Source organism: Lynx rufus, unplaced genomic scaffold (assembly GCF_022079265.1).
Source record: "Lynx rufus isolate CCGP_SWC_20201006 ecotype Redwood Valley unplaced genomic scaffold, mLynRuf1.p SCAF_8, whole genome shotgun sequence".
NCBI classification, from domain to species: domain Eukaryota; kingdom Metazoa; phylum Chordata; class Mammalia; order Carnivora; family Felidae; genus Lynx; species Lynx rufus.
The window spans coordinates 68184403-68205548 of NW_025814896.1; the positions used below are offsets into that span (position 1 = coordinate 68184403).

A 21146-nucleotide genomic window follows, 5' to 3' on the forward strand; every position below is an offset into this window, starting at 1 on the left:
GTCTTTGGGACCATCTGCCCAGGCAGCTGTGTGTGTTATCCAGGCTCAGCAGCTGCAGGGCAGGGGGGTGACTTAGAGTTTACATAAACATTCCACTGGCCCAGCTTCAGGCTGTCCCATCTCCCTAGCATCCAAGGTTTGGAGCTTTAGGGATATAGAGGGAGTCACTTAAAGCTTGTAATCCCAATCAAGACAACCTCTGTGTGACTGTATTCCTATCTCACTTTGATACTGGCCTACAACTGCATAATCCTCTCCCCACCTTTTTTACCCAGAGGTAGTCTCTTTCATGTACTAGAATAAAAAGCCCTGAACTAGCTTTTTTATATGCCAGTAATTTCAGAAGGGATGTGCCCTCTTTGCCACAAAATTTGAGGTGTCCAGAATCAGCCTTATCATAAACCAGGGTCTGTATTGTTCTCCTAATCGGTCTCTCACCAGCTTTGCTCACCTCCAAGCCATCCTCTAGAGCTGCTGGAGTGTTGTTTGACAAAAGCAAATCTGAGTAATTTTGCTTTGAATTCGTCAGTGGTTCCCCATCCTCTGAACAACCTGGCCCAGCACTCAGAGCCCATCACAACTGTCTCTCTCTGTGTCCTCCACGTACCCATAAGTCATCTTGTTCCAGTTTTTCTGAGGGATTTCCATCCTTTGTCTCTTGCCTTTGTGCTTTCACATGAGCTATCTTGTCTTCTCAGCATGGTTTTACCCACACCTGCCTAGCCACCTCTTAGCCCTTCTCCAAAACTCAGTGGAAGTCATTTCCTCAGGAAGTCTTCTGTAAGTTCTGTTGCTGTTTAGAAACTCTTCCTTTGTGCTCCCAGAGTATTCTGTTATGTTCTCAGCTCTACCATTACATTTGCTATATTGTACTTAAACATCAGCTCTCTTGTGTGTTACCACCACACAGCTGTTTGTGATTTTCCCGGGTGGAATGAGCTCTTAGTTATTTTTGTATCTTCAGACTTTTGCACAATGTCTGGAACTAGATAAGTGCTCAATTAATATTTTTTTGAAGCTCAGTTAATGATGCATGGCCTGTCTTCTTGGTTACATCAAAAGCTTCAGATCTAGCTTCACATACCTCTGCAAGGCACAAAGTAGATGTACAGTAATATGTTGTTGGTTGATTCATTATAAATAGGTTGATTCCACACAAAAACAGCAGCATCCTAGTGTCACTCTTCCAGTGCCTCATCTAGTTAATTGAGAATATCTTCTTAGGCTGTGTAATAACACTTTAGGGCAGATGTTTTCCCAACAGCGAGTTGTGACCCATTGGTGGGTCGTATAAACAATAAAGTGCATAAGACTAGCACTTAGAAATAAAGTAGAGTAAAATAGATAAGAAAAATCTGTGTGTATCACACATGTAAAAAAGTTAAGTATTGTTTTATTTGTTACCTATGTGACATGTACTGACTGGTTTGCAGTGTAAAAAGAGGTATTTCTTATTATGCATCTTAGTAAAAAAAAAAAAAATTCTGGAAAACAATCTTTAAGAAAAGAATGAAATCCTGCACACCCTGTCATAACATTCTGGATTGAAATGTATCAGTGGAATCAGTAAGATGCCCCCCACTGGACTCAAATCAGCCAGGAGCTTGTGCCCTTTTTGTTCAGGCACTGAGCTAATCCTTAGAGAGCAAGAATTCTGTTCTGAAATGAAAGATGGTCTTCTTGCTGGGAGAGAAATAGCTTTAAAAAAAGCCTCTGTAGAGTTTTATGTCCATTTTTTTTATTATTAAGGATTTAGACATTAGGTAAAATTTACTCTCTTGAGCCTACTTCCCTCCTTCTTTAAAAATGATGCTCTCTGATAAGGATTAGAGCTAATTGATCTTTAAGATGTCAGTTTCATACTCCATTTTGCAACTGCAATTATAGCCTAATTTAAGGTTATTATAAGTCAGTTATCCTGGAATAGGCTACAAAGGTCTTGTAGCTGCAGGGTGAATTGACTGGAATCAGTTTTCGGGAAGAAACAGGATGGCTCATTTTCTTCTTGTGTCTCTGAAAGTGACCCCATGGCTTTGGAGCTGATCTGGAGCAGGGAGTGAAGGGGCAGGAAGCTGTCGACCAGTTGACTGTTTTGAAATTTGTTTCTGCCACAGGTTGGCAGGCACTACCTTTTTTTTTTTTTTTTCTTTTTTTACTTACTCTTTTGTTGGCAAGTTTCTAAAAGCACAGCAGTGGCTGGGGTAAGTCAGTGTGGCATCCAGGAGGTTGGTGAATTTTTCCCTTGATGGCAGTTTTTTTAGAGAATAGGATGATGTGGCAATGAGTGTATGGATGGACTCCAGCCCATAGCTAGGCAGGGCTTGCAATTTGGTGGATGAAATATCCCTGAAAAATAGAAAGGAGCAAGCCTTTTTGTTTACTGTATAGGATGAAACCTCCTCTCAGCAATAGTACTGTTCTAGATTCTGAGGAATCTTTTCTCCATCTTGCCTTCCCCCTAATTCTCCATTCAGTTACTCTCATTAAGATAAAAATTCAAAATCTATGCTGTGTTTTTTTTCCTCATATGCACTCCATTATTCCTTTCAAGGTTGAGTGTAACTCCTTACACCTGTCATACATTCATTAGCATTTCTCCCCCACCCCCTTCCTTCCTCCCTCTCTCCACTTAGCAGGCATGAAATAACTACTTGCTTTGTGAGACAGTAGACACATGCAGTGACATCAGCTTTTGTGCTGTATCCCAGGGGGAAATACTCAGGGCTTCAGATGCCTCCGTCTTTGTTCAAGCCCCACAGGGTAGGTTTTCATGAAGCACAGATTGCTTATACTGTTAGGAGCTGCTTTTGGCCTTAGCTGTCATCTGCCTGGGATGCAGACTGCACCTTCTCTAAAGGCAAACTGGATTCACCAGTCCAAAGCAAGCAAGTAAGCACTTGGCCGGGCAAGCAGAACTGTGTGGAAAGCTTAGGTTTTGTAAACAAGGTCCCAAACTTTTTGGCTTTTCTAGACTTGAGAGAATGTCTGAGAACAAGGTAAATGTGAAGAGGAAGAAGAGTCCGTGGAAATTTTGAAATCCTGCCCATCTCCTAAGTGGTTGCTGCTGATGCCCCCATGAAACTTTTCCAGCAGCACAGTCCCCCTCAGAAAATTGTCCCAATGCTTAGTGCCCAGCACATGGGAGGGGATCAATAGATGACTGATAGATGAACTTGACAACATGGAGCGATGGCTAGTGTGGGCCTTTGGTGGAACAGTTAAGACAGCAGAATTTACCTCAGGGGCTTCAGATTACTGCTGCTTTTGTGTCCTCGTTGATTTAGGTAACCAGTGTTCTCATCCTGCTTTATAGAGTTATCCTGGATGTGTTAGGGATACAGCACACGACTTGTGCGTGTCTGATGGGTTTTTTTTTTTTTTTTGAGGGGGGTATATATTTTAAATTAGGATTGTAGAAAAGGCAAGGTCTTATCATGGAGGAGTAAAATTTCTCATAATATATTTTCAGTCTCAGTAGAAGACCAGTGGGGAAGTATTTTTGGGTTGTGGGTGGAAGGAACTCTCCTAGACACCACTTACATTCTAAGGGTGTAATGAGAACAGCTGCTTAATGAAATAAGACTAGGTCTGGTCCAACTGTTCTGGCCAAGACAGGGCTGGTGTCTCCAGTACTTGCAGTTATTTCTAAGCAGGTGGACCAAGCAGCTCTTCAGGCAAAGACTAGCAGGCAGGGTGTCTTATGACCACACTAACTTCATCATATACTGTGTCTGACCCAGAGGCAACTCCCTTTGGCTATCTAGTGGCTGGGTTGGTAGCCAGCTTGCTCTAAGAGCTCTGCCTACAGGGTGTGCTAGACTGCAAAGTCTTCAACCAACCTGTACGATTATGAGTCTGGTGTACTTTGAACATGAGACATACAGGACCTGTGCAGTAGGGTGGCAGAAGCTGAGACACAGCAGAGAAAACACTTGGCATGAGCCATGAGGTAGTGGAAGCAAAAATATGAGGTTGAGTAGAGAGAGAGTGAGGACTGAGAGTGATGGAAGTTAGGAAATTGAGAAGGTCTGGAGTTTTTGTGGCAGGAATTAGGAAGTAAACAGAGTCAAGGGTTGATGGTTGCAGGAATTAAGAAGTAGAGTCAGAATGGATACTGGCAGGAGCTGGGGATTAGGTGAAGTCAGGGGTTGACCGTGCTGTGGGCTAGGAACTGGATGCTGTCTGGGGTTGACAGTAGTGGGGGTTAGGAAGTAGCACAGAGGTTGACAGTGGCAGGGTAGGAAGCAGAGTCAAGAGTTAGTAGCAAATAAGGGTTAAGAAGTATTTAGGAGTTGATAGGGGCAAGAACTAAGAAATAGAGTTGGGATTAATAATGGTGGGAGTTGGAAAGTAGACAAAATCATGAGTTGATACTGGTAGGAGCTCGAGGATTAAGAATTACTGGGTTGGTTCATTCCTTCCCCTGATCAAAACTGTAAAGCCTCATGTCATCTCAGAACACAGGTGAAGTCCTTATAATGGTCACAAGGCCCTTCACGACCCAGCTGTCTGCCACCTCTCTGTCTTTATGTTCTAGAACTCTCCTCTTTGCTTGCTCTGCCACACTGGTCCCCTTTCTTTTCTTCCATTACACAAGGCAAGTTCCTGCCTCTGGGCCTTTGCTTTGCCCTTCCCTCTACCTAGAATGCCCCTCCTGCCAATACCTACATAATTTGCTCCCTCACTTATTTCAGGTGTTTGCTTAAATGACACTTTTCAGGTTAGTCTTCCCTGACCATCCTTTTTAAAATGGTAACTCTCTCTCCCTAGAACTCCTCCTTCAGCCAACTGAATTTTTCTCCCTCACAACCAGCGCCTACATCTGCATACTACATATTTTATTTACTTATTTGATCCTCGTCTGTCTTCCCCCATTCTGTGAAGGAAGGCAGACATCTTTTTCTTATGCTTTGTTTCTCTCTCTCTGCCTAATCTAGTACCTAGCACACAGTAGGGACTTACAGAATCGTTATGGGGTAAATGAATGGATGAATGACTGAATGAATAAGCAAGCAAATGAACTGGATTACACTGTTCACTCTCCTTCTAGCACTTTCCTAATTTCAAAATCACCCGCTTGTTTGCCTATTTATTGCTGTCTCCCCTCGGTGACTCTAATCTCTTTAAAGGCAGGGACCAGAGCTATTATTCTCACCAGTCTCTCCGGCATGCTGCCTGGTAAACGGGATGTGTTCAATCAGTGTTTGTTGAGCGAATGAGTAACAGCATACTAGAGTAGGCAGTAAAGGGCCTGGCACCTCTGTGGAGGAAAGATGAGGTCACCCCAGGTTAGAGCTGCAGAGCCTCTGGAACCCTGTTGTCTTTTTCCTCGAAGTCTGACTACAGCTACAGTCGTTTCCTATGGGATATTCAGGATTTCCAAGGCTTTGTCAGGAGACTCTTGATTCAGTTTCCTGTTCCTTTATACTTTCTCGCATGTCCTCACACGAAACTACCAAGAGTTGAGGAAACTTGGTTCTGTTGTTTGCCTCCTCAGGGAGCCTGATGCACAGTAGCTCAGCTCTGTTTGGACAAGTGCCACGGGAAAGTCTGATCTCTGGCCTTGGATGCCCACGAGTGGATGCCAGGTGGGCAGCCTTCCCTGTGCTAGCACATGAGGTGGACCTCCATACTTGGTATTACACACTGAATTGTGTCTCCCCCAAATTCACGTGGAAGTTCTAATGCCCCAGTATTTCAGAATGTGACCTTATTTGGAAATGAAATCTTCACGGAGGTAATCGTGTTAAAATGAGGTCATTGGGATGGGCCCTGATCCAGGATGACTGGTGTCCTTATAATAGGAGGGAAATTCAGAGACAGGCAGGTAGATACACACAGAGAATGCCTCGTTAAGGCTGGAGTTACGTTGTCAGAACCAGAAGGAAGGACCAGCAGCAAGGAGAGAGGCCTGGAATAGATCCTGTCTTCACAGCCCTCAGAAGGAACGAGCCTGCCGACACCCTGATTTCAGACTCTGAGCCTCTAGAACGGAGACCATCGATTTCTGTCATTTCAGTGCCCCCAGTTAGTGTTATTGGTTAACGGCAGCCCTTTCCCATGCAGAGGCTGACTGTCCACAAATTGGGCTGGGGACAGTGTGGCTGGACCCCTGGGTGGGGAGGAGAGGCAGCACCACTGTACTCACAAGATGCTAGGCCCCGTGGCCCCCCAGAAGGCTCCATTGTGCATCTTCTCCAGGTGTGTGTTTTCCTTGAGCTCCCTGTGGGGAAGGACAGTGTTCTTAGTGGGGTTGGCACTTCGTGGGTTAACAGTCACCGCTGCGTGTGCACACGTTTGGAGCAGCCTGCCTGTGCGGTGCTCAGCCGTAGAGGGAAAAGGGGGATTGTAGAAGAAGGGGAAAAGACATGCTGGTGCCAGGCTTATTGTAAAACTGCCCGCATGTGTGTCTGGGCCCACCTTTCCCCTGCAGATTCCCCCTCACTCAGTAGAACGCTTTGTCCTGCAGCTTCAAGTCCTCACCCTTTCCTGTTCTGGAGTCGAGAAGGTTTGCTACCGCACAGCTGGGCGGGGATGGAAGTGCTGCTCCAGTGTTCAAGGCTGAAGGGTGGAGGCGCAGCCTGCTCTGTATCAGGTGCTCAGCTGCCCTGACCTTGGAGGCCTCAGAGCTGGTTAATAGCAATATGCTGAAGTTTGCAAATACTTACTTGAAAAGAAAAAGTAGGGTCCAAAGTTACCCTTTTCAGATATGCATTCTCACTGGGTAGGAAAGGGGAGGAAGGACAGCCTGTGCAGAAAATTGCCCTACACCCAGCATGCCCCACTCGGGGTTCCGTGTTGGGTACATGATAGTCCTCAGGTGTGTGTGTTGAGGACCACTGCTGTTAAGGCTGTGGCACGACCAGACGCTGCTATGCAGTAGCTACTCGAGGCTTCTGTTCCTTGAGCTCCAAGCAGCTCAGGGTGAACTGTTCAGGAACAGCTCAGCTTGGTGCTGCTGAGCAGCCTGCTCTGGGCCCTCATGCTGGTGTCTCCAAGCCCAGGCCCCTCTCTGGGTGGACGAGGGAGCTGGGAGCGGGGTCCCTGGGCTCAGGCTTGCCAGCCTTCTTTTGAGCACTTTCTTTCTACAACAGAAGAGTGGTGACTCAGGGCATTCTGGAAAATGCATCCATTGTCGATGTGATGATTTGAAGCATAGCAGGATTGTCCTGCATCACTGTTACAGTGTTACATGGCAAAACAAATAGACCAACACTCACTCTCCCCTCCCTTGCAGGAGGCATAGGCAATTACCTGGTTCGTCTCCTAGCTCTCCATCTTCTTCATTGTCTTCCTGCATGTCTCCACATCACGCCTGCCATTTAAAAACTGCAACCCCCCCTGCATCTCACTCCCTGGGTGGCTGTTTTCCACATGCTTCTACTAAGCGTTCTCCTCAGAAATCCTCAGCCCTTCCATCAGAATGCACCCGTCAGTCTCACACAGTCCTATCCCCTGGGTGTATTTCTACTTTCAAAGAGATGAGGTTGTCAGAGTCAATTGCTGTTTAAGATCTAAATCAAAAGAAAATTTCCTTCCCAAACCTCCATGGCTCTTTTCCCTGATTTGGTTTGTTTTAATTATGTTCTGTTATGGTCATAAATCATCGAAATGGGGCTCTGTGAGCAAATAATCGTCATGTCAGCCAGGTCAAATTAATTGCTCAAATTTCATGACAGAACTTTTCACGTGTTTTATTAAAAGATCTTTCTGTGTACTGATAACTCCACAGTATGTAACTCGGTTAAAAACAAATCAGATTCGTCTACCACGTTTTCCTAGGGGTCACTTTCAGGTTCTCAAGTGACACAGCCTTCCAGGTATGAGAAGCACACACAGGATAACCTCTTGAAGCACAGTGGGAGAACCCCCGAGCCCTACCCAAAATTTTCACAAGTGGGGTGCTCTGAGAATGACAAGGGGTGACTCTCAGAACCCTGGAGGTGTCTGAGGGCAACCCTCTGGTGCTGTGTCTCTGCACCCTGTCCTAACTTAGTTAGGTAGAAAATTCAAGAACTTTGTAGGGCTTTGGTGTCATCATTCTGAACAACTTTGGACAGGCCCATTTGTGAGGAAGGTGTAGAAACTGGGTTGAAGGTACACTTTGAAAATTTTGCTTGACAGTTTTGAAACCTACTCCCCCCTTCAATCCTTCAGGGGACCTCCTTGCCCTTAGAAGAGAATTTAGAATCTTTTCCATTGCCCCTGAGTTTTGCATGGTTTGCTCGCTCTCTGTCTCTAGGTTTGTCTCATACTGGTTTCCCATTGTTGATGACCCTCCAGCCACACTGGCCTCCTCTTAATTCCTGGAGCTTACAACTACTTTTCTTTGCCACTTCAGGACCTTTGCACATCCTGTTCCCCCTTCCCATGACACGCTTCCCCTCACTATTGCCATAGTGCACTCTTTGTCATCTTCTGGGTTCAGCCTATGTTTCATGGCCCAGGGATAGCCTACATCCATGGCCAGGCTATCCCTGGACACCTAACCTAAAGCCAGACAGCCCCTGAAAGGCATCTGAAAGATCTCAGTAATGGGTTATTTCCTTCATAGTATATATTCCTATCTGCAGTAAGTTCATTTATTTACTTGCCTTTTTGTCTGTCTCTTCTGCTAGAACAGAAGCTTCATGAGGACAAGGACTCTTTCCACTCTGCCATTGCAGACCCAGCTCCCTAACATGGTGCCTAATATATACTGGCGATGCTTAATGTTTGTTGAATGAATAAATGAATGAAATTGATTTGTTTTCTTGGCAAACTGATTTGTGTTCTTGGTTTCCTCTTTCTTGCAACAGTAAGATGTGGGGGATACAGAATCTTGACTAGTTGAACTTTTTGAGGTACACATCCCATTTTGGCATCCCTGATGCAGCTGGGACACTGCTGATGAAGGCCCTCTTGACTGACGTCCTGTTTTCTCTGACCTCCCAAGGATGTTTTCTGCTGGTTTTCCTCCCACTCTGTTTGCTTTTGCTCTGCTTCTCTTCCTTCTCTCTTGGTGTCCCCCAATTTTATATTCAGTTCTCTTACTCTGCCCCCTCATCCAGGTTACCTCAGCCACAAAGGCCTTCAGTTACCCCCTCTATTCAGATAACCGATATCTGTCTCTCGCCTGTACAACCCCCACCCCAACCACTGTCCTTTCTGCCAACAGATGAACCTTCTTTAAGCACCCTCATACTTCATTCCCATCCCAGAACTTTCAATGGCCTCTCATTTTCTATAAAAGAGAGTCCTAATCCTTTACTGTGGCATCTAAGGCCCTTCCTGCTTTGTCCCTAACCCACATCTAGTTCTTTCTAAAAGGTACTGTTTGCTGTTCTGTGAACACATGCTTCCCCCTCTGGGCCATTCTCTTTGTTGTCCTCTGCTTGGGATGCATTTTCCTTCTGTCTTTACCTGTCCAACTGAGGCCCAGCTCAGAGTCTACATCTCTCAGGAGGCTTTCTCTAATTTCCTTCTTTTCTGCCTTTGAAATCCCAGAAGACTTTACTTCTCTCAGGGGAGGCATCACACTTTGCCTTCTGTTTTAGTTACTACTTAGTATACAGTTTATATACCATCTGGCAATGCTTCTTCCTAGGCCATAAGCTCCTGTGGGGCAAACACCAGGCCTTCCTCATTTTCATTTCCACCCCAAATGTAGCATATTCCTTCAAACATAGCTGATGCTTGGCAAACCCTTGTTGAGTGAATAACTGCATGAGGCATCTGAAAGTACTGTGCCAGGAGAGGATATGCCTCTGATTTAAATTTGGCAGAAACAGATTCAATTGGCTAGAGTGAACTCTTCATTAGATTCAAGTCAACAAGAAAATGAGGGAAATTTTTCTCCATGATAGGAAGCTATCATTTCTTGAGCACTTGGTATGTGCCAGACTCAGACTAAGACCATAAAAATATAATTATTTTTCCTTCACTCATTCATTTGTAATTAATTAGCTGTGCAATGTAATAAATGATAAATGAGCACCTACTCTGTGCTAGGCACTGTGTTAAGTACTGAGGATACAAAACAGACCTTTTCATTTTGGTGGGGATATCCTCAAAATAAGCCTATTAATAGCTCTATTTCATGGATGAGAACACTGTGGCTGGGATAGGTTAAGTAACTTGCTCGTGATCAAGCTGATAAATACTGGCATTGGAGTTTAAGACCCAGTTAGTGACTCTTAGATCTGTTCTCATAACCACCAAGCTCTCTAGCATGGTACCAATATACTAGAGTATTTAATTAATATGTATAGTTAAAATAAATAGTATGTTGTAAAGACTTATGTTACCCAACTTGGCAGCCTCAGCATCTCCTGGAAGCTTGCTCAAATTACAAATTCTCAAGCTCTACCCTAGCCGCAATGAAGCAAAGTCTCTGGAGGTGGGGCCTAGGAATCTGTGTTTTAACAATCTGCACCTTATTCTTGTGTGTGTTAAAGTATGAGAAGCACTGGTATAGACTACGGTTGATACAACGTATCATAAAAGTCTTTTCATTTGTTTTCCTTAATTTTGGCTTCAGTTGAGCTTTTCAGGCTCAAGTTTTCAATAGTTTGCTTAGTTTTTATTATATCCAACTGTAGGGTGATTGTTACCTTACTCCTACCTGTTAGGGTTCAAATGGCCCCAGCCCCAGTAGGCTTTGTAAATGAGCCACTCTTTTAGTAAAGAAGCCATAGAAGGAAAGAGAGGTGGGAAACAATGAAGGATAGTTAGTAGGGATGCTCTCCTTGAGTTAAATGCTGTTAACTCTGGGGACTGGGTGCAACGTGGTGTAAGCACAAGGGCCCCTCACCCTGTGGAAAATGCTCCCCATACCCGCCCCACCCCAGCAGTAGGGGGATGGGACTGCGAGGGTGCTTGTTGTGGCTGATTAGGCGGGTAAATGGGATTGCCAGTTTTCTCTGCAGGGGGGCTGGGGGAAGAATTTCTTCACTGAAATCGTGCTGACTCTAACATGCCATCAACCTGAGCGAAGGGGCTAGAGAGGGAGGCTGTGAGATGAAACTAAAAGTAGGGTGTTGAATATTTTAACAAACTGTCAACTTGAATGTCTCCGGGCTGCATCTGTGTTTGAAATCAGGGTGCTCTGGGGTTTCTAGCCAGCCAGTTGCCTAGTAACATGCGTGAAACACTGAGGACTAGCCACTTGAAAGTTTATTTTTGTCCTGAGTTGCTGAAGATTGAATGTGATCTGGTAGCCAGAGTAATATTTCATTTTTATTCATGAGCTGGGGAAATAGCACATACTTACAGGGAAATCAGCGTCGTCCCGTTGAAGGCATGACTTTGTATTTCTTCAAACCCATTTCCATATAGTTTGCTGAAGGGAGAGGAGAGAGGATTTAGCAGTGAAAGCAGCACATTTTGGAATCACACATTCTTCCTTCTGTGACATTTACTACTAAGATAATTACTGGCGTATGCAACATTCACCTCTGTCTAATGTTTTAGATTCTGAGGACCTGGTGAGAGGGAGCTGGGTTTTTCTCTTTTTTTCTTCTTGCTCTAGTTTGGCTTCACCTCCACCACTCTAGTTTGGCAGCAGCAACACCAATTTATTACGTGTTTATTAAGTGCCAGGTACTTGACCAGCTATTCGACATCGATTTTATGACTTAATCCTCATTGCCATTTCCATTTTACTGATGAGAAAGCGATGTCTCACTGTCGTGCTGTCTGCTCAAGCTTAAAGAAAGCAGCGGCGGAAGCAGAAATAGTGGCCAGAACCGTCCAATGCTCAAGTCTTGCCTCTGCCTCCTCAGGCCTGTGTGGGCATGTGTGCTTTCTGGGAGGCTGAAAGCGGACGGCAGAGGAAGGCTCTGGCATGGAGTTAGCTTTTCCTTTTCTTGGATGAGTATGTGTTTTGGTTGCTGCCATATTTGGCTCCATAACCAAGAAGATTTCCGTGCCTGTAAACAGTTCTTTAAGACGAATTAATGGATAGCGAAATCAATTTAGTCGGGTGCAATCGGCATTTCGCAAAATGAGATAGAACAGAATGGTACAAAATGGAAGATACTGGAGTGTGTTACATGTAATTAGGGTAGTACTACTTATGGAATTTTGTTCCACCATTTTTGTATGTTACGTACTTAAAAGTATACGTACACATATACATAGAAACATCTACATCTGTTCAGAGTAAGACACAAGAGGCTCCTCAGAAGACAGATGTCGGGAAATGTTGGAGCCTGCAACAAACTTGGAGAGGATCAAGTGGCACGCTTTTATTTTATAAAGAAGGGAAGAGTCTCGGAAAGGAAATGGCTTGTCTAAAGCCCACAAGAGGCAGAAATGGGACCAGAGCACACGGTGTCTGGGGCTACTTCCAGCATGTCAGTTTCACTGCTTGCTACTACTTTTCTACCCTGAGATATCCAAACGGCCCCTCTTCCTCTTCCTGGGGGGCTATGCTTAAATACCATGTTCGTGTGTGGCCCTTCCTGGCTGCCCATTTAAACTACCATCCTCCCTTCTCCCAGCATTCCTGCATTCCCATCCCCCTTTGTTGAGTTGTTTTTCCTCTGTGGCTTTATCAGCATCTGACCCTGGATTATAACATACTTGTTTATCATCTACCTTCCCCAGCAGTTAGCTTCATGAGCACAAGGATTTGAAACTGTTCTGTTCCTTGCAGAATCCCCTGTATCTAGAGTAGTGCCTGGCACTTGGGAGGATTACAATAAGAATATGTTAAATGAACTGGATGAACAAATGGGTGTATGTAAGGTGAATTTCTAATCATAGCCAACCGGGCAAGTTTGAAAGGCACAGTCTTAGAAATATTTATGTAAGTCCTTCATGCACAATGATGTAATACTCAAGTGAGAAAGGACTATATAGTATAACATCAAATTAAACTCCAGCATCTGGCAAGACCCTAGCTTCCCTTTAAGGGGTTGCTGGTAGTTGCATGGCCATGTCATGGGTGGGCTGGTGGGTGTGACTTGAGAAACCCTGTTCCACATGGCTGTTGACTGCAAGGTTTCTCTAGCCTTTGTTAAAGAAAACAAACATGGAATTCTGTCTTGTGGTGTGTGTGTGTGTGTGTGGTGTATATTTGGGGGTGGGGGTCTCTTTCCATCAATCCACAGCACATCTGAGACAAACCAGCATATAAATAAGCAGGACTCAGGGTTGAAGCATGATGTTTGAACACTGGAATTCAGAAAATACAGAGATTACAGAATAATTCATAAGGTCTCCTTATTAATTTTAGTTCAGATCGAACAGGGGAAGTGTATTTAATTCATTTTGTAAAACCCCCGGGTGTCTCATAATGCTTGCTCCCTAGCAGAAGCTTAGTCAAAAGGCTGGGTGGAGCAGTGGCCTCACCCTTCCACGTGAGGAAGAGCCTTCTCTGGCTTCTCCTGCTCTCATGTGCTTTCTTCTAGAATTCTGAATTTACAACTTCACATATGAGCTCTCAGCCAGGATTACTGGCTGCCATTTTTTTCAGTAGTTTTCTTTCCTCATGTATATGATAGAATTGGAGGGGCTAGGTACTTTCTTGGTTTATGCCTGTTGCCTTGTGCAGTTACACACAATCTTCTTGCCTCCTTAGCAGCTCAATCCCACTGGAATTCTTTTTTTTTTTTTATTTTACATTTAGAATATTATTCTTTGGCAGTCCTTTATCATTTGGGAGTTTGAATTCCTTTATAGCAATCTCTTGTAGATAAAGGAATCATATTGTTCTTTTCTCAGAACTTCTTTGAAATTGGATTTCTTGGAGTCCAAGCCAATGTTTGCCAAAGCATTTCCCTTCATCTCCTGACTCAGAATCAACCGGAGCTGCTTGCCAGAAATGCAGACTCAGACCTACTGACCAGGTGCACTGCAGATCTGTGGAATCAGAATCTGGTGGTGGTATCCAGGAATTTGCACTTTTATAACAAGCTCTCCCAGTGAGCCTTGGGCATCCCACTTTGGGGCCTTTGCCCTAGGTTACAGCATTGGATGATATAGCTCTCACCATTTCCATATACAGATCAGATGGTCTGCTGGACAGAACTGAGTCCAGAGTCTGGTCCCCTTACCACTGTCTCTACCTTCTAAGTGATGGAGTTACCTGTATAGTGAATTTAAAAAAAAGTAGCCCCTACTCTGTTTTGAGCAAAGCAAAGCTGCCAGCAGTTGTCTGGATACCCATTCTCTGTCATTTTTATGTGCTGTTCTTATCCTAGTTTTGATATATATTAGAATTTTGTACTTTTTTTTTTTTTTTTTTTTTTTTTGTGGGGCTTACAATGCCATTGTTCTAAGTGAAGCTTCATGGTTAAGGTTGCAAGTATTCAATCCAACTGCCTGGGCTTGAATCCCAGCTCCACTACTTATTAGCTGAGTTACTTTATTCAGTCATCTCACCTCTCTGTGTCTTAATTTCCAAATCTGAAAATAGGGATGATAATAATAGTATTGACCCCAAAAGACTGTTGTGTGGATTAAAATGCATAACATATGTTAAACACTTTGAAAGAAGCCCTGGAACACAGTAAATGCTTAATGTGTTGCCATTATTATTATTATTAATTATTATTATTATATCTTGTAGTAGCCTCCGTCTCTCTGTCCAGAATAGAGGGCAGGGGTTTCCCTTGTCCTGCTCTGGACAGGATTTCTGTGAAATGCAGCAGTCTGTTTAATTGAACTGTTCAATGGGGTAGAGGTGTTCCTGCTCCTGGTGGAGGAGGTCATTTTAGTGGCCTGGGCTGCCCCACATGTACTCACTCTCCAAAGGTCCGCCGACACCTTTGGTCTGTGTTGGCATCATTGACATTTTTGTATCGGGACATTTTTTCATGTCTTTTTTAATAGCTTGGGTCCTACTTGTCCCGACTTCCCAGAGAATGGAGCTCACCGTTTCCTTTTTAGTTGTTGCTCTTCAGCTTTGTTCTTAGCAGTCGCGCACAATAGAATGTGTTGCCTTGTTTTGATTAAAAGAGTGGCTTCCTTACTTTGGAGAAGTTACAAATGTGAGTGGGAGGCCTCATGCTGTCAGGCCTGCACAATGCTTTAAAATGCCCCTTAAAACAGCTGGAGAGTCACTTCAGATAACTTTTTTCCCAAGACTTCATGGTGTCAGAATTAAATGAGGACAGCTTCCCTTGCCTTGGGGATGCAGTCACACGCATGGAAATGGTTTCTCCCCCTCTCCTGTATTACAATAGCTGCACCTTACTTTAAAGCATTGTCTGTGTTCTCTATTCAAATGTCAGTAATTGTGACTCAAAAAGAGAGAATGTCACCTTTTTATTCAAAATAAGATTCAGGCTTTAGGTCTTAATCACAGATGATACTCTAATTGTGAATGCTGCCTTAAAACAAACTCCTAATATTCCTGGGGCTCTAAAAGCATTTTCTGGCGTTTTAACAGTATTAGGTGGTCTTCCATAGTTCCCTTTTAGATCATATAACCACCTAGTTTTTGGATGATTTTAAAGAAGAAAGCTTAATTTATGTTTGCAGATCTGCAGGGTCTCAAAAAGTGGCCTCAGGGTTTCTATTTTAGAAAATATGCCCTATGGTGGTATATCTATAAGCAAATTTTTATCAAATGACTATACAAATACCTACCTAAAGAACAGGGATCCTAAATTCACCTCTTTCTTCTCCCTGTGGTATTTTTCTGCAGTCCTTTTATGTATGAATAATTCTTGTGTATGAAGTATATGGAGACACTTCTTTAGTGGATGTCCTGGCAGTGGTTGTATGGATAACTGTCACCAGTCACTGTCATCAGGCCAATCTCTATATGCTGCCATGACCCTGGTTTTGAATGTTCATCAGAATTCCCCCACTTCTGTGGGTCTCACATTCCCAATGGCAAGGGAACCCTCTCTCTGAAGTGGGCATACCTCCTGTGTTTTGGCAGCATGGAGTTGTTATGTTCCCCCTCAAGTTGCCCTCAGCCAAGTTCATGTGGATTATTATTATAATGGATTATAATATATTGAATAAAATTTTTGAAAAATCTACTTCCATAGTGATATTTAAAAAGAGCGAGATTGAGAGAGAGAGGATTCTTCTTTTATGGAAGAGCATTGGTAATAAATGTGGAAGAATGATGAGATTTAAAACTTCCATTTTGTAATACCCTACATAACTGAATAATCAGCAGATGCTGAAACCATCAGATGAAGGGTTATTGGCCAACAGGCTAGCGGCATCAACTCAAAGTCTCCCACCATGCTTTATTATTAATGACAAAGGGAAACATGTGCTCTTACAATGAAGATGTCTGGCAGTCACCACTTTAACCAAATGGCCAAGGAGCATGGCACGACATGCTTTCTGGTTTGATGCACTGGGAGAGATACAGCATGCCCTTTGCAATGTTCTTGCAGAAAAGTTGACCTGAATCTAATCCTGACAATACAGTCAAATGAATCCAGATAACTGGCCTGGGCTCCTTCAAGGAATTGGTGTCATACAGAACAGAGGAAGGCAGGGGAGCGGATCTTGGGGTGGAGGTGAGGTGGGGAGGACTAAAGAGACATAATAGTGAAAATGCAATGCATAAACTTTGGAGTCTGAGTTTAAAAACAATCTATAAAGGACTTTTTCATTGGAATGTGGAGTATGGGTTGGAGGATGCCATTAAATTCAAGTTCATTTTTTTAGGTATAATGGTGTAGTTATGTAGAATGTCCCTGTTTTGGGGAGATACATGCTGAAATGTTTAAGGTATGAAGCATCATAATATCTATAAACTTCTTTTGGATGGTTTGGCCAAAAGGAAATGTGTTGTGTATACTTAAGATACATAGAGATGGGGTGGGCATGGCAAGCTGTTAATTGGTGGTAAATCTAGGTAAGATGTAAAGGGGTATCATTGGAAAGACAAATGGAAAGTGACTCCGTTTTTCCATTAAAAATTTTCAAATAAATAATATTAAAAAAAAAAGATGAAACAGGATGGTCTAAAACAAGTGGCTTGCTGAATATTAGCTTTTAATCATGGCGATGCTGTGTAGTTGACACGACACGATTGGATTTGCACCAAAGGTATTAATAATCCCACTGGATACACAGAGACAGAGGCACGTCTCGGTGGTATAATTGACTAAGGTTCATAGACACAGAGCCGGGACTAGAATCCAGGCTTTCTGTCTTAACACCCAGCAGCCTCTTGAGTGTGACTTATGACAGGTGCAACCTGGAATCTTGTCATCCTTTGCCATGCACTTTCTCTGAAGGGCCTTAGGGAATTAGTTGCCATGACCTTTCCTTCTCTTTGTAGAGTTCAGACATGAATCAAAGTTGTCTCTTTTTTGAGACTGGTATGACCAGTCACCTAGAATATTTTAAAGGTGGTGCAATGCAGCCAAATCCTGCTCACTCGGGGGGGTACATTTCAAGGTGGCCTCTTGAGGAGATTTAATGAAAAGCCAAAGTGGCTATAAAGGGACGTAAGAGTATAATGCATAGTTTTAGCATTAGCCCCACTGAGCTTCTCTAGCATCAAGTGAAGTGTTCTGTTTTCATTAAATGAGCTCACAGTTGGTAAAGATTTAGGTGGGGGGAGGGCAGGAAAGGTTCCACAAAAAGCAAAATTTCAAATACTACTAATAATGAAGAGATAAGGCCTGCTTTCATTATTTTCTAATTAGGGAGTTGAACTTTATAGCTGAGAAAATAAGGCTTTCCTCTTTAAGTGTAATACCCTTTTTCCAGCAGGGTGCTCCACGGGATCCTTCACTTACAGAAGGGCCCATTCAGCTGAGAACAAGTGCCAAGCAAATGACTAATTGCTCCCCTTCCAGATGAAGAGCTGAGAGTGAGGAAGGAATGGAAGCACAATGCCCCCTCCCCCTGGGGCCACCTAGGAGAGGTGGATCTGCAATCCTCATTAACTTCAGAGGTGGGGCAATTATGCCCTGCTGGTAGGCACTATTCTTCTTAAAATCATAACTAACATAAGTTAATGGCCCCATAATAAAAATACTGTGCAGCTCTCATGTGCACATGCTGAAATGTGATGTGTGAAAGGAATCTTTGGTTGTTCCTTGAGTTTGGTAGGGTGGTCCCATCCTAGGAGCTCACAGAATCCTGTGGATCATCCTAACATTTGTTTCCGTGTTGATCATTCTCCACATCTTCTGTCCTTTCATTCCATTTCCACTTCATTCCAATGGCTGCATGTTTACTTGGAAGGAGTGCCAATTGGTTCCTGATTATTTTTAGATTTAGGTCAAACTCAAAGGGAGTCTTGAACATTTGTGATGTTTGAATAAAGGCTACTCTGTTGGGTGGTTTCTTCTTCTTACTACTTTTATCAGAGTTACTTCTTAGCTTTTAATCCTGTATCCCAGCTTTCAAGACTCAGTAATCCAATTTCCCTTCCACCCCTGCCATTTATCTAAACCTATTTCCTGTTTCTTTAGCTGGACGTTTATTCCCAATAAGTAAGACTCATCTTGTTTTCCTTTTTTCCACAGCCGTGCTTTTGCTCATGCTATCCCCTCACTGGGACCACTCGCTCCCCTTTTCTTGGTATGTGGGACCACATAATGGTTAAGATTGTGATTCTGAAGACAGACTGGGTCTAAGTCTTGACCTTGGGCAAATCACTTAACCTCATAGTGCCTTGGTTTCCACACCTAAAAGCCCTACCTCATAGGGTTGTTGTGAGATGTAAGTGAGTTTTTTTTAATTTTTTTTAATGTTTATTTATTTTTGAGACAGAGAGAGACAGAGCATGAACAGGGGAGGGGCAGAGAGAGAGGGAGACACAGAATCTGAAACAGGCTCCAGGCTCTGAGCCGTCAGCACAGAGCCCGACACGGGGCTCGAACTCACGGACCGTGAGGTCATGACCTTGAGCCGAAGTCGGACGCTTAACCGACCAAGCCACCCAGGCGCCCCAAATGAGTTTTTAAAAAGTAGTTAAAAACAGTGCAGGCATTTACTAAGTGCTGTATAAATATTAGCTGCTATTGTCACATTTATCCATATAATTGTTACTGATACTATGAGGTCTAACTCAAGTCTCATCTCCACCATGCAGCTGTCTCTGATTTCTCCAGCCCAAGAGGACTTCTCCAAGACTTCTCATTTCTGTGTAATACAAACTCTCACAGTGAATATCTACTAGTTTGTATTATTTTTTCCTTATTTCATGTTTGCCCCATATTTTCTCTTTTTCCTCATAGTTGAGATTCTGAGCTTCTTGGGGACATGGATCTTACATCTTTTGTGTTCTAAATAAAGACATAGGAAGACCCTAAATCCTGAGACATGTAGTAACTCCCCACTCAGTTTTTGGTTGGTCTCTCACAGGGGACACGATAAATGAATACTTCTTGATACATTCAGCAGTGAGTTGGAAATACTTTATAAAGAGCTGTAAGAGCTGTAGTATGTGAAGAAAGTGGAGGAGCAGAAAGACTATAGAGAAGATTTTCTAGGATTTCCTATCTCCTGTCTCTTCCCTGGCATTCAAGGGCTGCACATAAAGAATTTATCTTGAAAAAAAATTTTTTTTTTTTTTGGTTTTTGCTCTGTATTCTTTGATTGCAGTACTCTGAATACTCTGAGTTGGAGCTGCATTGGCTACAGCTTTGTAATATGACAATTATATGTGTGGAATTATATCTACACAAAGTAAAAAGTTCTATACAAATGCAATGTACATTGATACCAATATTTAGAATCCATGATATAAAAGAGACTCCTTTGAGATGTTTTTCTCTTGCTTCACAACTACCTCCTCATTTTGGGGTCATCCAATGCATGCTCTTTCTTTAAGGGCAAGCTCATTTATTGACTCAGTATAGCCCTGCTTTGGGCTGTAACCAAAGCAGAAAAAGTGAGAGGGATATGGATGTGGGGAGAAGAATTGAATATGGGTCACTGGGCTTTGGATATAAGGGAGATGTGGTGCCCAGATTTCTTCTTCTGAATGGTGGGGCAAAGGTGAGTGCCCTAGGAGAAGATGGCAGGGATCCCAGAGGGAAGGAAGTCAGGCAGATGAACAGTGGAAGATAATAAGTTGGGTTATCTTAGTGCAGTGCCGTTTAAACTTTATGTGCATGCATATCACTTGGGAACTTGCAGATTCCAAGTCTGTAGTTCTGAGTCATGAGAGTCTGCATGTCTAATTGGCTCTTAGAAGATGCAGTAGATGCTGGTCCATGAATCATACTTTGAATAACAATGCCTTAGGAAAGAGCATCAAAGGTATAGGGCCTGTGAGCCTGGTAACCTGATGTGTGATTGTCAAATAAAAATACATTATTTTCAAGTATTAAGGGATGTAGGGAATGGGTATAGATGGTGCTCCTCAGAAGCAAAGTAAAACATTGGAGAGAGAGAAAGAGAGAGAGAGAGTGAGTGAGTGAATGCAGGCTCTCTCGATCAACTATTCTACCTACTTGGAGAATGTCTTTCCAAACTCTTCTCATTTGAAACTTGAAATTTCTGTGCTCTTTGCATGAGGGCAGCCATTTCCCTCCAGGCTGTCTCTTCCCAGCTTTAGAGCATTCCAATGATGCAATGAACAATTTCATCAGTTGGAAATTTGGTCACTGTAAGTCCTCAGGGTCCATCTCATTAACTTTAAACTGAATGGGTCAGTTGGTTGTTGTATGAACACATGACCCAGCTGTAATCCCATGCAACTACTCTCACCCTTAGCATTTTAGGTCATAAAGACTTACCAGTGAATGAGGAATGTGGTAAAAGATGAGAAAGAGCTTACCTCAAGCTAGAAGTGAGAATAGCAGGAGCCTGTATGGCAGAACGTGAATCTGGGAGTTTACTCACAGTGTTATGGATTCGTTATTCATCCCTTGAAAAGCATTTCCTGGTATGGTAGTTATGTGTAAGTTATCACAAATTTCCCTTGAGGAATAAAATGAGAAATATTTACTTTCCAAATTTTAGCTTCAAATAGGAAACTGCTATGCATAGCAATCAGCCTGGTACTTACAGAATGAAATTAAATTCGGAGGAGAAGATCTTCGTAACATCTGGAAGCTCTTGGATGCCTGTGTTACAGATGCTCCTGTGATTGGGGGCAGGGTGGCGATGTGGGCAGAGAATGAATAAAAGTGATTGTTATTAAGGCATAAAGGTAAAAGCAGTAGAAAGGCACTTTGCAAAGACTATTTTTAAATTAAAAAAATATTGAGTTTGACTTTATT

General features: G+C 43.1%; 1 protein-coding gene across 1 annotated transcript in view; it reads right to left on the reverse strand.

Annotated features, from left to right (window-relative positions):
- The window catches only part of LHCGR (luteinizing hormone/choriogonadotropin receptor), a 54358-nt gene that overhangs the window by 7505 nt on the left and 25707 nt on the right, over positions 1 to 21146 (reverse strand). Inside the window, exons 5-9 of the mRNA XM_047069571.1 lie at positions 20933 to 21007; positions 20767 to 20844; positions 11252 to 11320; positions 6149 to 6223; positions 2161 to 2346 (exon numbers count right to left, since the gene is read on the reverse strand). Of these exons, the coding sequence (XP_046925527.1) occupies positions 2161 to 2346; positions 6149 to 6223; positions 11252 to 11320; positions 20767 to 20844; positions 20933 to 21007 (483 nt within the window). The remainder of the gene's footprint in view (positions 1 to 2160; positions 2347 to 6148; positions 6224 to 11251; positions 11321 to 20766; positions 20845 to 20932; positions 21008 to 21146) is intronic.